The sequence below is a fragment of the Equus quagga genome, chromosome 20 (assembly GCF_021613505.1).
Source record: "Equus quagga isolate Etosha38 chromosome 20, UCLA_HA_Equagga_1.0, whole genome shotgun sequence".
Taxonomy (NCBI): Eukaryota; Metazoa; Chordata; class Mammalia; order Perissodactyla; family Equidae; genus Equus; species Equus quagga.
Window position 1 is genome coordinate 34,816,152 of NC_060286.1, and position 15,360 is coordinate 34,831,511.

A 15,360-nucleotide genomic window follows, 5' to 3' on the forward strand; every position below is an offset into this window, starting at 1 on the left:
CATCTAATTGGGTCTGTCTGTTATAACCCTGAATCTTTCAAATTGAATGTTAAGAAAAATAATCAAACCTTTTAACAAAATTACTTATTTTTGTTGGATACAATACTTGGCTGGAGAGACCTGTGTCTGGATTTGCAAGGGTTAATTTTTATATTATGAAGAATGAGAGTTAGGTTAAGTGATTAAAGTTCACACTTACTTTTTAGAACCTAGTGTCATGGGAGTTTGCCTCCCTTGTTCTATGGATAGGTCGACTGTAAAGATTACCAAATGATAGAAAAATAGTACTGTCATTTTATAGAAACGGAGTAGAAGAGGTAAAATGAGTTATAAGAAATATAAATATAAATGGAACCAACAAGAAACATAAATGGAACCAAAAATGTTTTTCATGTACCAGAACGGCAGAGGAGTGCCAATAGTAACACTGTCGTCTAGATATCTCTTACTAACAAAAGACATCCTTGCATTGTTACACTTGATCTCTGCTTTTGATGAAAGCAAACTGAAGGAATTTGTGTTGAGGAAGAGCAGGTGAGGGAAAGCCACCCCTGGAAACACAGTCCTCTCCTCTTCTACTGTGTGCACCCCCCTCTGAACCGCCATGGACATTTGGGGTTCAAAGGTGCTGTTCTTTGGTGTGAGGACGTTTTCAGCAAAACACTTGAGTTCATGTATTATTCATGGAATTAATTCTTCGCAGTGGTGAGACTTATCTGCCTCTCTCACTTTAGTTTCTATATCCGTCCTTTCTTCTTCCCGTCTAAGTTACAACTCCGTCTTTCGATTCACCCAGACATCAACAGAAAGGAGGTACTTTCTGTCTGATTTTTCCCGTGATTTTTCCTTGATTTTTTGTCAGACTGCATTCCCAGGAGTCCTCTGACTTCATGATTAGGAATGATGTCTGGCCTCCTACCCACAGAAATCATCAGGATTAGATTTTCTCCTTCTCTTCCAGGCCAACAGCTCAGTGCCCTCCTCTGGCCTGGCCTCCCTTTCCTCACAGGCTGTTCCCACAGCCAGCCCTCCAGGACAGGCCAAATCATCCTACCTTCTGGCATTTGTTTGTTGAGGTGAAATTCACATAACATAAAATTAACCATTTTTAAACGAACTGTTCAGTGGCACGTAGCACATTCACCATGTTGTGCAACCACCACCTCTATCTGGTTCCAAAATATTTTTATCACCCCCAAAATTTTGCTTTCTGAACTCCAGTTTTCCTAAAGAGCTCCCTTTTTTATTTGTACTCTACAATTCCCAGAAAGGTAACATTCTTGTTAACGCCTCCTGTGCTGGGGCTGCTTTTGCCTGACAACAGGTCTGGCTCCGTGCTGTTCTTTCTTTACAATATGAGCGCTCCCCAAACCCACGGAGATGTGACTATAGGACATGTAGATCAAGGGTATCCGCCATCCAGATGCTTCCAGAATAATGTTAAATGAAAAAGAAATTATGAAATTGTACAGTACGATGCCAATTTAGTTTAAAATTACATATATTTATATTCATGTTCATAGTGAAAAACAACCAGTAATTCTCATCAGAATGTTACTAGTGATTGCATTGAGATGGAGGTTAATGAGTTATTTATTCTCTTATTTCCTTCATTTTCCCAAGCCTCTACATTTGGCATATGTTATATTTATAAACAGAAAATTGCTATTTTTTAATGCAGTCAGATATGAACATATTAATATGGGTGTTCAGAGTAGAACAGAATTGACACTATCAGCTACAAATCTGATGGGTCATGTTAATTAATTCATAATACATCAGAGGTCAATTAGCTAATCTCTAATGGCTCTTTACAGTTCTAACATCCTAGGAGTTTTTCCTTTTGAGTGGAATGAAAAAGCTCTTTGCCTGACAGTGGTATCAATGATTCATTAGAAATGAGAGTGAAGTAACTGCACTAAAGAAGAGGTCTCCATGGGGTGCATGGCAAAGACTCAGGGAAAATGCATTTATCCTCACAAAAGGCCTAACGTCTCCATAATGGTGAGCTATAGCACCGCGGAGTAATGACTTGCCGGTAGAAAGTATTATCTATTTTGGTTGGCATAGGTTGCAAAAAAGTACGTTTTAGGTAAGAGCCAAGAGTTGTGATAGGATTGAAAGTGAAAACGTGTTGGAACTTATAGTTTGTTGTATCACACTCTGCTTTTGGTTTTACTTGGTTCTATTTGAAAATCACTTTATGAAGTACTTTGGAGTCCAGATAATTATCTAAAACTAAGTCAGCAAACTATGGCCTATAGTCCAATTTGGCATGCTGCCTGTTTTTGTAAATAAAGTTTTATTGGACCACAGCTATTTACTTATGTATTGCCTATGGCTGTCTATTGTTACGTATTGAGCTAAATGCTCATTTGCCTGCATATTGTCCATGGCTGCTTTCATGCTACAGCAGCACGGTTGAGTAGTTGTGACAGAGAACGTATGGCCCACAAGGCCAGAATTATTTACTCTCTGGCCATTTGCAGTAAGTTTGCCAGTCCCTGATTTAACACACCAAAAAGTAGTTATTCATTGCAAAAAAGGAAGCATGGAGCTTATCTAAGGAAAATTTTCACAATGGGAACATATATTTTACAGATTTTGATGGTATAATTATTTAAATTTAGGAATTCTATCTCTTTTTTTCTCCAATCATTGAAACGCTTCAGGGTTTTAAGTTTAAATGGCAGGCTGTTTGGATGATAAATTTAGTTCGTTTTTCCCCTTCAACTCAGTAAAAACTAAAGACAAGGCAGCGTGAAGTTCCAGAAGAATTTGTGTACTAGGCACATTAACTGCATAATCAGCTGTAGTGTGGAAAAGGGCAAGAACGGAATTCAAAATGACTTTGGAAAGTCATAGGAATTTAAACTGATGCAAAGTACAAAATTCAGCTGGTCATCTGAATATTTTGTTCGCTTCATTTAAAACATCCAGATATTTGAAATATCCTGATGATCAACTGTAAAATGAACACTTTTCATCTCTGTGTTTAGGTTAATGAAAACTCAGCCATAAATAATCCAGAATTGAATGGGGCATAGCAGGGTTAAAGATACTACAGGTCATGCGTGGAAGGAAAAACACCTGCAAATGAAATGTTGGATGACTGATGTAGAACTTAGGTTCCAGAGTAAGAAAAGTGAATCACTCAATGGTAGATCTAGTGCTAAATTTTCTGAATGAGGTCTATCTTAAGAAGCAAAATTCTCTATGGCATGCATTTTGGTAACAGTTATGATTTTATAATCTTAATAATGTGTTTTCCTTTTCCTAAAAAGAGATTGCTGTGTTTACCACTTTAGAGAAGGAATTACTATACGAGTCATGTAGAGGCAATTTGAACAGCCATTGAGCAAGATGATTTTTTTATCTTTGTGGAATGAAGGTGGATTTCTTGACACTGTTTGTTACTTGAATTGCAAATAACAGGAGAAATGAATAACCACAGTAGCCACATTTAAAGCTTCAGTGTGGACTCATCAGCCAGCGTAGGAAAAAGTTATAGGTTGAATGGGTTTTGCTAAAAATATTTATTCCGCTTTGCTTTAGAAAATCTGTCGTTATTGAACCATTTGTGCTCATGATACAGGCAATGTGATAAACAGGACAGGAGAGGTCATTCTGTCTCTTCGTGTGTTTCAGATGTGTATAGACCCTTCCCTGTCAGTAGCTTTGGGTGATAAACCACCCCCACTGTATCTCTGTGAAGAATGCAGCCAGAGGATCGCGGGGTAGGTACCAGGGTCTTCAAGGAAAAGGAAATAGGGCAACAATGAGAAGATAAGAACAATCACTTGGACTTAAATTGGTTACATTATCCACCTTTCCCACTAACCTCTCTGTTTTTTAAAGGTTAGTTTGTTGGATATTTAATATATAGCGAACTTTCATTTGAAACATTTCAGCTTTGAAGATTTGCAATATTTCTTTCCATGTGCCAAGAGAAAGCAATTCCATTTAAGAAAGCAGCTCCAGTTTTCAAGTGACCCTGTTAAAAGGGCACAGTGAAACAGAAAACTGTGGTTTTCAAACATGACATATAATTCATGTGGGTTCTCTTTGCTTGTTGGTTTCGCAGAATCACATTCAGCTCTGTACAAATCATGCTGTATTTTGGTTGGCTTAATTAGCATCTGGAAAGTATCATTTAAAGATAACTGAATATGATGAAATGCCTATAATTTATAATTTAGCTGGAATGCATTAGACATTTTAAAAAGTGTACTATGATAGTGCTCTTAATTTTACTTCCTTTCTATTAACAGCTTTTTAGCGGTAGTGTGCAGCTTATAAACATTCGGGGGGAAGGGTAACATTGCAAAGAAGCTCAACAATGACTTCTGCTTTTCTTTATAGGGACCACAGTGAATGGTTGATTGATGTTCTTCTGCCACAAGGTATGGTTTGCTTCAGAAGAATGAATAATGAGTAATCATGACTAATGGCATGGTTGATTTCTCTCCTCTTGTACTGTTTTATTTTACAAAAACAGTAACCGAAGTATTATAGTCTATGAATATTCATTCATATGAAGCATGATATCAATGTCTTTCTTATAATATACCCACACACTTAATAATGAGGAAGGAGGCATCATCTCTACCAAAATTAAGGGTAGATGTTGGAATTAGGATTCTGTGTGACTAAAGCCCTGCTGAATTATGTCATAAGGGGTTTTCTGTATATATAACTGGTGTTGCCAATGATATGTTTGCTGTGCCAGGTCGGAAAGGGAATAAGGGACATCAGCAGGAAGAGCATTGAATAATGGGTCTTTCTCCTGCCACTATTACTGGCTCAGTGTTTTTAGGGAAAATTGTTTAATTGCCCTGAGACTCAGTCTCCCCATCAGTAAAATGGGGCTAATGTACATCTGACCCATCTCAGTGGAAAGACGAGATTACGATGCTTGTAGTCTGTTAGAGTTCTGAAAGCTAAGCCTGGTGAGTGGGCAGGTCCCGGACAGAGCTTTCTTCCACACGTGGGGAAGCAGGTATTCCAGCCACCTAATTGGAGGCTGAAATGATCAGAAAAAGTACTCAGGAAAGCAGAGGAAAGATGAAAGGTGGAAAAAGCTGGGGGCATACTGAGTCTAGGTCAGGCACACAGGAGGAACTTGACATATGACTTCAGAGGTAGATAAAAGAATTTCTATGAAAGACATCTTAAAAAGAAATGTAAAAACCTTGTGTTAACTAAATTGTGAACTTTTTTTTTAAACTTAAGGCCTTTGCTTGATGATAATTACACTATCTCTTGGTAGTCTAACTTTTAATATTAGGTCATCTCGACCTTAAATGATTTAGTGAGTGCTCTCCATCTGTAAAATGGATCAATAATGTCAGCTTCTACATCATTTAAAGAGACATTTTGAAAATTTACCTAAGAATATCTGTAAAAAGATTTGGATTTCTACGAATGAAGGTAACTTTTTTCTCCCTTAAATTAGGTTACCTTGTTAGCCAACTTCCAGTACTCTGAGGTAAAACCCATAGTCAGGTTCTAAAGCACATTTTAAATACCAGATATACTGCTCAATTCTGTCAGCATCTCCAGATGATATTCGTCTTTGGAAGAAAATTGATAGCTTTTCATTATTTATCTAGAGATGTGGCGCTAAGCTTAACATAAAGCTTAAGATGTGACACAGGTTAAGATAAACTCTAAGATATCAGACTGTAAAATAACCATTAATTATACGAAACCAGCTTTTAAAACTGAGTTGTAAATTTTATTGATTTGGCATCCACTAATTCGTAATTTCCAGACAGAGTCTGGGCAACATTTACCTTTGATCTTTTTAATAAATGGTAACATAGACTAGACTGAAAGTAATGGTTTAATCCATTTTTTGAGCACTTACTATTTCAGGGGAAATGTTAACATATTCTTGGAAAAATTATTTTCAGGTGCTCTCAAACATCGATTTTCATGGACATAATTGGTATGTCCACTAGAAAGAGTTTTTATCCATTTGTTAAGTCAATCCTGAAGTATATATCCCATCAACTCAGTGGCATAGCATAATGGATGAGCGGAAAACAGGGATTCCAGAGATGTTAGCTCTGGCTCTGCCTCTCCCATTGACTGGGTGATCCTATAGTCATGCAACCCTCAGTTTTGTTCTCTGTCAAATAAGGAGGTGAGATTAAAGTAATTTGGCTTTAACATGGTCTGAATTCTAAGTCATTTCTGAGGAGGTTGAATTACTTGTGAAAATAAGTGAAGTATTTGAACATGCAGGTGTTTTTGACCTCATTAAATATAAGTAGATGACAATTTAAGAGACAAGTGAGAAGCTGTTTTGGCCAAGTCTAGAGGTTGTGTTACTAAGCTTGTTTTTACTCCCCTTCATGGCTGCCCTTATTTTAAATGGGCTCTCTTTCTTTGTTGATATTTTGTGTACCTTCCCCTTACAGCTGAAATATCTGCTATATGTCAGAAGAAGGTAAGAGCAAACCATCTGTGTGGTGGGGCATGATTTGCTGTGTTTGTATGTAAATTCATTCATTGACATCTGCCTCATTTCTGCACCGTGGTTTCCCAGTACGTATGTGTCACTGTATTTGTGAAGGGGGAAAAGAAATAATTTAGCATGCAAGATTGCTATGTCCAAATGGTCTCTATTTCCATTTCTGCTTTTGCTCACCCATCTTATGCACTGTGTTTTTGATAAGTAAGCTAAAATAAAAGCATACGTGTCACTCTGCATTAGAAGTCTAGTTATAAAGAGATTTGAATGACAATGCAATACATGTTGCTTAACTTTGGTAAAGGATGTATCTTATATGCTAACAATATTTATTGTTTTGAAGTGGAGTGCAAATTCTCCAATAAATGTGTGTCAGAAACATACCTAGACCAACTATATATGGGAAATATTCATTTACATGTAAGTTGAATGATATCTCTAGTTAAATATTTTGCCTTCAAATTTCCTTTAGCCACTTTTCACAACAGTTTCCCTAAGCCATTTCCATCTTATTTTCTTGTTCTAGTTGTTGAAAAGTACAAGAGGAGGTAGTGTGGTGTCATACAAAGAACTTTGGGCTAGTTGCTTGAGATACTTGGGTTCTGGCCAGCACTATTCCCACCTCCCTGTGAGACCACGTACAAGTCATTTAAACTTTTTAGGAGTCGGTCATGAGTGGGTACCTTTGGAGGGCTGTTTCAGTTATCTTTTACCACATAATAAACCATCCTAAAATGTAGTGGCTTATAACAACAGACATTTATTTGATCACAATTCTGTGGATTGGCAATTTGGCCTGTGCTCAACTAGGCCGTTCTTTTGATAAACTTCTCTGGGCTCACTCATGTATTTGCAGTCAGTTGGTGGGTAGGCTGGGGATTGGCTGGTTCCACATGACGTCACTGCCATGTCTGGGGCCTCAGCTGTGATGGCCGGAATGGTTGAGATGACTGAGTGCTTGCCCTTTCCTCTTTCTGTTAGGTGTCTCATCCTCCAGGAGGCTAGGCTGGGTTTGTTCATTAGGCAGCAGTGTTCCAAAAGATTGAGAGAGGAGGTGGCAAGGTGTTTTGAGACTGAAGCTCGGAAGTCACACAGCATCACTTCTGCTGCATTCCATTGGTCAAAACATCCCCCAAGGCCAGCCCAGATTCGAGGAGTGGGGAAATAGACTTCTCCTCTTCATAGAAGGAACAGCAAGAATTTTGTGGTCATATTTAATCTATCACAATCCACCCTCTTGACATAATTACTTACATTCTTTCCATATGCAAAATACTCTCACCACCTTATAAGACCTTCGAAAGTCTTGTCCATTTATGGCTTCAGGCTTAAAGTCAGTTATCTTGTGATCTGCATCTGGTCTGGTCACTGATGAAACTCCTCTGGTACAAATTCTCTTGATTCAGACACCTGTGAACTAAAAAGGCAAGTTATCTGCTCCCTACACACCCCCCACACAACGGTGAGATAGGGACAGGATAACAGCAGTAGACTTCTATTCAAAAAGAAGAAGAGGAAGCGGATGGCTAGTCTGTAGCAGTCCAGCCATCAACATGTCAACAGTTCCTTTGTCTCCAGGGATAGCAATGTGCCTCGATTAGGATCTGGTTTTGCTTCCTGAGAGTAGTTCCTCAATCCATTGTTGTCCTTCTGGGCTCTTTGCTCCACTCTCTGAGATATCTTTCCTTTTCAGTGAGGAATGGTCCATGTTGCGGCTGAGTACCTCTCTTAGTTTTCTTGTAGAAGTTGGGGTTCCCACAGACGTCTTTTCATGTTGACCTGTGTCTGTCCTCTTTAGTTTAAGCTGGTGGTGCTTTTGCTAGTATGACTTTCTTTAAAACTTTGTGGATTTTCAGTGAATTTCACTGGGGTTCAGTGCCCCCAAAGCCACATATATAATTCTTTTCGAGACAGTCCTTTCTGTACTTTGGACATTTTAGTCTGCCCTTAAAGTTATTAGAAGCCCTGTTCTAGCTGAGAGGCTCAACTGGGCATCACTTTATATCTTTCTAACATTTTAACAAAGGAGTACAGTCATACTTTTGATTTGACTTTTATCCTGAGGCTGTTTCTCACTTTGAGAATCTTTTACAAACTAGAGAGACTAGGATGAGAAACACTTTTATTTTCTAAATCAGCATGTCCTGGCTCTGGTGGTATTCTTAACATATTTGACTCTGAGAGTGGATCATTTTTTAACACTCTCCTCCTTTATATGACAAAAGTATTTTTAGTAATAACCTTCAAATTAGCAGATTTTTTATTATGCATCCTTTATAAACATTGTATTTTATATGAAAGCTAAAATGGGGAACTTCCATTGAATTCATACTAGTTCAGAATTGTTTGAGCTTGCTTCGGGTACAGTCTGTGTCTTTCCCTCTTTCAGTACTACATATTCCTACTCTTGAACAGTAGGTTTGAAATAAATGTCAAGGTTGTGAAGATAAAGAGACAGACCTTGATTTACTTCAATTCTGTCACTATATGAGACCACTTGGAGTTATTTATTTATGTTTAAAATTCAAAGCAGTGAACAGAGTGCTGGAGTGAATATTTGCAAACCGTGCCCAGCTGAATCCGGATCTAAGGAAAGTCTCTCAGGTTCACTTTGAAATGGAGACAAATGGCTGACATCACATGGGTTGAGGACCAACGGTGGCTTGGAAGTATATTATTAAAACTTAGTAGGAACCACAGCAATTGTTTAGAACTTTGATTAACCAAAGGTTATTTGGGGGCAAAGTATTTATTGCTGATATTATTTAGAATTGATGGCACATGGTGAGAAAGCAGGTTGACTTTTAGTTGGTAGTCCAGATACCAATATATGCAGTATGTCCAGATACTGGATAAGAAATCATTCAAAAAGTAGCAGCATCAAACAACAACGATTGAATTATGCTCACAGATTCTGTGGGTCGGGGATTCAGACAGGGCACAGTCCACAGCCTGTCTCCGCTCAAGGGGCCTCATCTGGGAAGACTTGACTAGCTTGGAGCTGGAAGTATCTAGAGGCTTCTAGATCATATGTTTGGGCTCTGGGATGGGGTGACTTGAAGGCTGGGCTTAGCCAGCACCATTGACTAGAGACTTACACATCGCCTCACCATGTGGCTTGGCCACGGCAGAGTTCTGAGAAGAGTAGACTGATGAGCAGGCTTTGAAGAGAGAACATTCCAAGACAGCCAGGGGGAGCTGCATGCCTTTTTAAAACCTGGCCTCAGGAGTCATATAAATATCACTTCTGCCATCCTCTTGATTGAAGCAGCCACAAGCCCATCTAGATTCAAGGAGAATGGAAACATACCTGAGGAAGCAAACCCAAAGAGCCTCGTCCACAGCTGGGCTTAATTTATATGAGAAGACCTTGGACCTCCAGCCAGGAATTTGCATGTGGCAAAAGTGTAAATAATTTGTGACCAGAAAATAGGATGGGAAATTGCAGGCCTTAAACTTTAGGTCTTCATTATACCCACCAGCCCATATCCACTTCCTATTGTTTATATAACAGTGGGCATCCCAGAGGAACAAAGACTCATTGTAACCAAAAGGAAGAAATAAACACTAAGAATAAGCTCCGACATGTGCCGCGCTGCTAGTGGTGCGGTATTGGTTTGGTGGGTGAGCAGGAGAAGCCCTAAACCAATAGGGATTCTTGTGCTTCCAGAGTGAAATTTAGTGTATGAAAGAGGAAGAAAGGGCACAGAGCCGAAAAAATACTCCACTTGGAGAAGTCAGGGCTGGCTTGGAGGCCAAAGACGACTTGGGCTTCAGATGCAGAAGAAACACTCTGTATTTTAGGAAACAACAACAAAAACCCCTTATTAATAGATAGAAAAAAAAAGATTGCAAAAATTTTGTTTTTATGATTTGTTGGCCTGAGTCCTGTTCAGAAAATGAGATTTCCCAGCACTGCTATCCAAAGCCTTTGTGCTAAAATTGAAGTGGAACAAGCCTTCCTTTGAAATGGTTGTTCCAATAAGCAGTCAATACAGTGTCATGGTTTTGATGTAGATTTTTGTGCTGCTTGCCTGCTTCCTTCTTCTGTCTCCACAAGGTGTCTGTCATGGAGGCTCTCACATCTTCACCAGGCTCTGAGATCGTAATGGCTAAGGGTATTATATCCCCTAGAGGTGTTCCCATCTTTATAATCTCTGTTGAAAGATGAAAATGCTCTCTGGACATGAGGCATTGAGCGTGTGGTGGTGGCCTCTCCAATAGGCTTGGGGCACGTTTTTTGCGGACGTCAGGGACGTTTCCTGATAGCTCCTCAAATTGCTTCGTGTGGATGCTGCCTTGCTCCTCCGCCTCTCGTCAGGGCAGCTGTGACAACAGCCCCCGATCTGGGGCATCTCCCTGATGCTACACCACTGTCCTTGCTTCCATTGCTTCATCTGTTGACCCTTCCAGTAGTTGATGTCAAGGCTGATTCTGTGAGTGGCTCTTGCTGCCTTTTGATATGTTCTCATGGTGTCAGTGGACATATTCTTTAGGTCTTGATAGAAAGAGTGCTGGGGGGAGTGGAAAGGTCTGCTTTTGGGTTATCAGCTCAGCTCGGCACAACTCCCTGCCTGACCTTGAAGGCAGCAAGGACGGATGAGCTGTAATGGAAATCTGCTCTTTTAGGAGTAATTTTGAAAGTTTATTCTGGGGCTTAAAATGATCCTTCCTACTCTGATGTGCATGATGCTCTCTCTCTCTCTGGACCATGGTTTTAATTTTTTTCTTCATATGTCTGCTGAAAACTCTTGAAACACTAACTTGGAATAATCCAGAACGCCCCCTCCCTCCCATGATTGAGGTAACTTTACAAAGGGCTTTTCATCACAGTCCCACTCATATTTAGAACGTTCCTATCACTCACACTAATAGAAACCACTTCTCACCTTTACTTTTATCCGTGACTGAAATCTAACTGGTTAGAGATGGCCCGCATTTTGGAAGCTAGTGGCACTTCAGAAATGTGCTGTGACTTCCTGGGGCCCTTTGAGTTTCCATTTGTTCCAATTCTTAGCCAAATTTACCTCAGCAATTAACTTTAACTGATTTCCCTTTTTTCCTCCTAGAACTGCAGTTCCCACGTTAGAAGAGCAGTTGTCACCTGCTTTTCAGCAGGGTGCTGCGGTCGCCACGGAAACAGGCCTGTGCGGTATTGCAAAAGATGCCACTCCAATCATCACAGTAACGAAGTGGGGGCCGCCTCGGAGACCCACCTGTACCAGACCTCCCCTCCACCCATCAACACGCGGGAGTGCGGTGCCGAGGAGCTGGTCTGCGCCGTGGAGGCCGTGATTAGGTAACAAGCAGTTTTTGAGCAGCTTCCCCTGAAAACACCACGTTCGCTTTGAGCCACCCTTCTCCCATGGAGGTGTGTAAATTCAATTCAACTTCAAGTGCCCTCAGCCCAGCAGCTCGCTGTCCACAATGCTGCAGTGATGATGTTTTAATTGATTCATTCAAAAATATTTTTATCGGATGCCAGTTATGTGCCAGGCGTGTGTTGGGCACTTGGGAGAGAGACAAGAATAAAATGTAGTCCCTGCCCTCAGGTTAGCCATGTGGAGCCTGCAGAAACAGAAGCGCCTAATTGCAATCCGTGTGGTGCGCGCAGTGACAGCACAGGGCAGGGACTCTCAGGGGAATGAAGTGGAGGCTGTCACCAGAGCAGGGGGTGGGGACAGGGCCACCCGAGGCCGGAGTGCCAGCAGCGAGGTGCGAGAGGGCTAATTTGGTACTAGTAGGGGTAACCCAGGAGGCTGTGGAACAAGACAGGGGTCTGATCTTGCAGGCTGCTGGCTTTTTCTCTTCCTATCACGTGACAGAAAAAGCAGCTTTGGAAATGATAACCTCTAGATTTCTTCTCTTTTTGTATAATATTCACTGCGGCAAGGTTTTTAAAAATGAAAGCATTAGAATGTAAGTTTTAAGGATGGGGACTAAGTCTTTTCTGTTTGTCTTATCCCAGTGGCTGGTGCATATAGAAATGCAATAAATATTTGTCAAATAAAACATTACAGAAAATTTGGAAATAGAAAAAAAAAATCAACCATATCATCAGTTTTGCACATGTTCTTCTAGTTTTATTCAAATGCATGTTTTATTTATATAACTGTAATCACAGCATAGCCACAATTCTTTTTGATATAATATTATACTATTAGCTCTTTCTATGTTGTTGTGTAGTTTCCATGTTTATCATTTTTGGTGGAAACATTATATTCATCTGGATTATTTTCCTTCACCGTTATTTAGATTGCTTCTAATTTTTTCCTATTATAAATAACTCTGATAAATATTTTTATATATAGTGCTATTCCTATATTTTTATTTTCTTAGGGTAGATTACTAGATGTGGTTGACTGGGTCAAAGGGCATAAATATTTTAACAGCTCTTGATATGTTACCAAACTGATTTTCAAAGTACGTATATGAATTTATAATGCCAAAAGTGCTGTATGAAATTGCTAGTTTTAATCTTTTTTTTTTGAGGAAGATTAGCCCTGAGCTGTCTACTGCCAATCTTCCTCTTTTTGCTCAGGAAGACTGGCCCTGAGCTAACATCCTTGCCCATCTTCCTTTATTTTATACATGGGACGCCCACCACAGCATGGCTTTTACCAAGCGGTGCCATGTCCACACCCGGGATCCGAACCGATGAACCCTGGGCTGCCAAGAAGCGGAACATGCGCACTTAACTGCTGCGCCACCAAGCTGGCCCAGAAATTGCTAGTTTTAGATACAACCGTGCCAACATTGGGTATTATTTTTAAAAATTGTCACTTTGTTTAGCAAATTGAAAAAGGAGTCTTTGCTGCTCATTTTCAGGTCTTTGAATCCTAGATATTGAATATTTTCCTATTTGGTACAAGTCCTCAATCTCTCCTTGTATCATGCATTTGATGTCCACAAAGTTCACATTAGATGTACAGGAAGCATGGACTTCTAGTGGGATGGTTGGTGAACCAGAAGCCAGAGGCATCAGTTCTACTTGATTCTAATTGATTGGAAGAAGTAGCCTGTTTGTGCTCAATTTGTTCATCTTTGAAATGAGGATAGAGTACAAAATAGTAAGGAAATGAAATTAGGCTCTTTGGAGTAACTCCTACCAATGTAGAGGAGAGCAATCAGTGATGCCCGAGAACTCATGAAGTGGCTGCTCTGAATAGGTCATAGTCTAGAGTGTGGTTTTTCAATAGTCTGACTTGAAACCTCTCCTCCGTGGCAGCTTGTTGAAAGAAGCTGAGTTCCACGCGGAGCAGCGGGAACATGAGCTGAACCGCCGGCGGCAGCTGGGCCTGTCGTCTTCCCACCACTCCCTGGATAACACCGACTTTGATAACAAGGATGACGATAAGCATGACCAGCGGCTGCTCAGTCAATTTGGAATATGGTTCTTGGTAAGAAAAGAAGTTAACTACTGTCCACTCTGTTTCTCCTTCCAACATTGCACCGACGTGGACTGTCTCCTGTTGTTTTTAAAGAAGCAAGCAGTGGAAAATTAACCTTAGCAGTGGGACTCCAAACTCCAGGACAGAGGCTTTTGACCCTGGGCTGCACGTTAGGTTTACCTGGGAAGGCTTTTAAAAAAATGACATTGCCCAGATCCCACCTCAGAATCTTGGGAACTTGATTTTTTAAATTATTTTTATTTTTCCTCTTTCTCCCCAAAGCACCCCCGGTACATAGTTGTATATTTTTAGTTGTGGGTCCTTCTAGTTGTGGCATGTGGGACGCCACCTCAGCATGGCCTGATGAGCAGTGCCATATCGGTGCCCAGGATCCAAACCCGAGAAACCCTGGGCCACTGCAGAGGAGTGCGAGAATTAACCACTCTGCCATGGGGCCCCTTGGGAACTTTTAAATAAGCTCCCTAGTTGATTCTCATGAAGACCCAGGTGTTGAAACCTCCTGTGCCAGGCGCCCAGACCGTTTGAAAGGCACCTTTGACAGGAAACAAATGGGAAAGTTGCTAGGGTCTATTATGAAATATTGGATTCAGTGTAATTTACAGATCATTCACATCCCATTGTCTATATACATGACATTTTCTTGAAAATTCAGTCTCTGTGGAGCTTTTTGTGTATTTATGGCAAGTCTGCATACAGTCAGAAAAATTATAGCCAAATTAACATGAGGAATTTGATTGCTATTGACTGATTCAACTGCAATATTCATTCAGGAAAGATCGACCATACAGATCCAACGTTGCGAGCAAGCTAAATTTGCCAGTTCAGCCGAGAAGCAGACTTCTGTGTTTGCCCATTGGAGACATGGATTAAGTCTCCCTAGTGACACATTTCTTTCATGCTTTCACCTGAAAAAGTTTTTTTTTTTTAACCAAATGGACACAATGACTACTATTGTGAACTCTTTGAAGGCAAGGATAGTGTTTTATTTATTTTTTATATTCCTGAATATACTATAGTGCTCGGTAAAAGATTATTTCAGAATCAATGAATGAATAAATGATGAGCTGTTTTAAAAAGTCTATTTATAATGTGGTGAATTAGAGGGCTCTAAGATTTCAGAATTATTACTGATAGAAAATTCTTAGCCTAAATCTGATCATTTTAGAACTGAAATGTATACAGATTATTTTTTCACTGAAGATACTTGTTTCACTTTGTAGATTTAATTTTTTTTTAAAGATTTTTATTTTTCCTTTTTCTCCCCAAAGCCCTCCAGTACATAGTTGTGTATTTTTAGTTGTGGGTCCTTCTAGTTGTGGCATATGGGATGCCGCCTCAGCATGGCCTGATGAGTGGTGCCATGTCCACACCCAGGATTCGAATTGGCGAAACCCTGGGCCGCCGAAGCGGAGCAGGTGAACTTAATCACTCGGCCACGGGGCCGGCCCCCTAGACTTGACTTTTTAAAAG

At 40.1% G+C, this 15,360-nt stretch overlaps 1 protein-coding gene across 1 annotated transcript in view; it reads left to right on the forward strand.

Moving 5' to 3' along the window:
* Positions 1-15,360, forward strand: part of UNC79 (unc-79 homolog, NALCN channel complex subunit) — a 195,508-nt gene that overhangs the window by 46,635 nt on the left and 133,513 nt on the right. Inside the window, exons 7-11 of the mRNA XM_046647730.1 lie at positions 3,649-3,737; positions 4,363-4,403; positions 6,426-6,454; positions 11,548-11,777; positions 13,707-13,878. Of these exons, the coding sequence (XP_046503686.1) occupies positions 3,649-3,737; positions 4,363-4,403; positions 6,426-6,454; positions 11,548-11,777; positions 13,707-13,878 (561 nt within the window). The remainder of the gene's footprint in view (positions 1-3,648; positions 3,738-4,362; positions 4,404-6,425; positions 6,455-11,547; positions 11,778-13,706; positions 13,879-15,360) is intronic.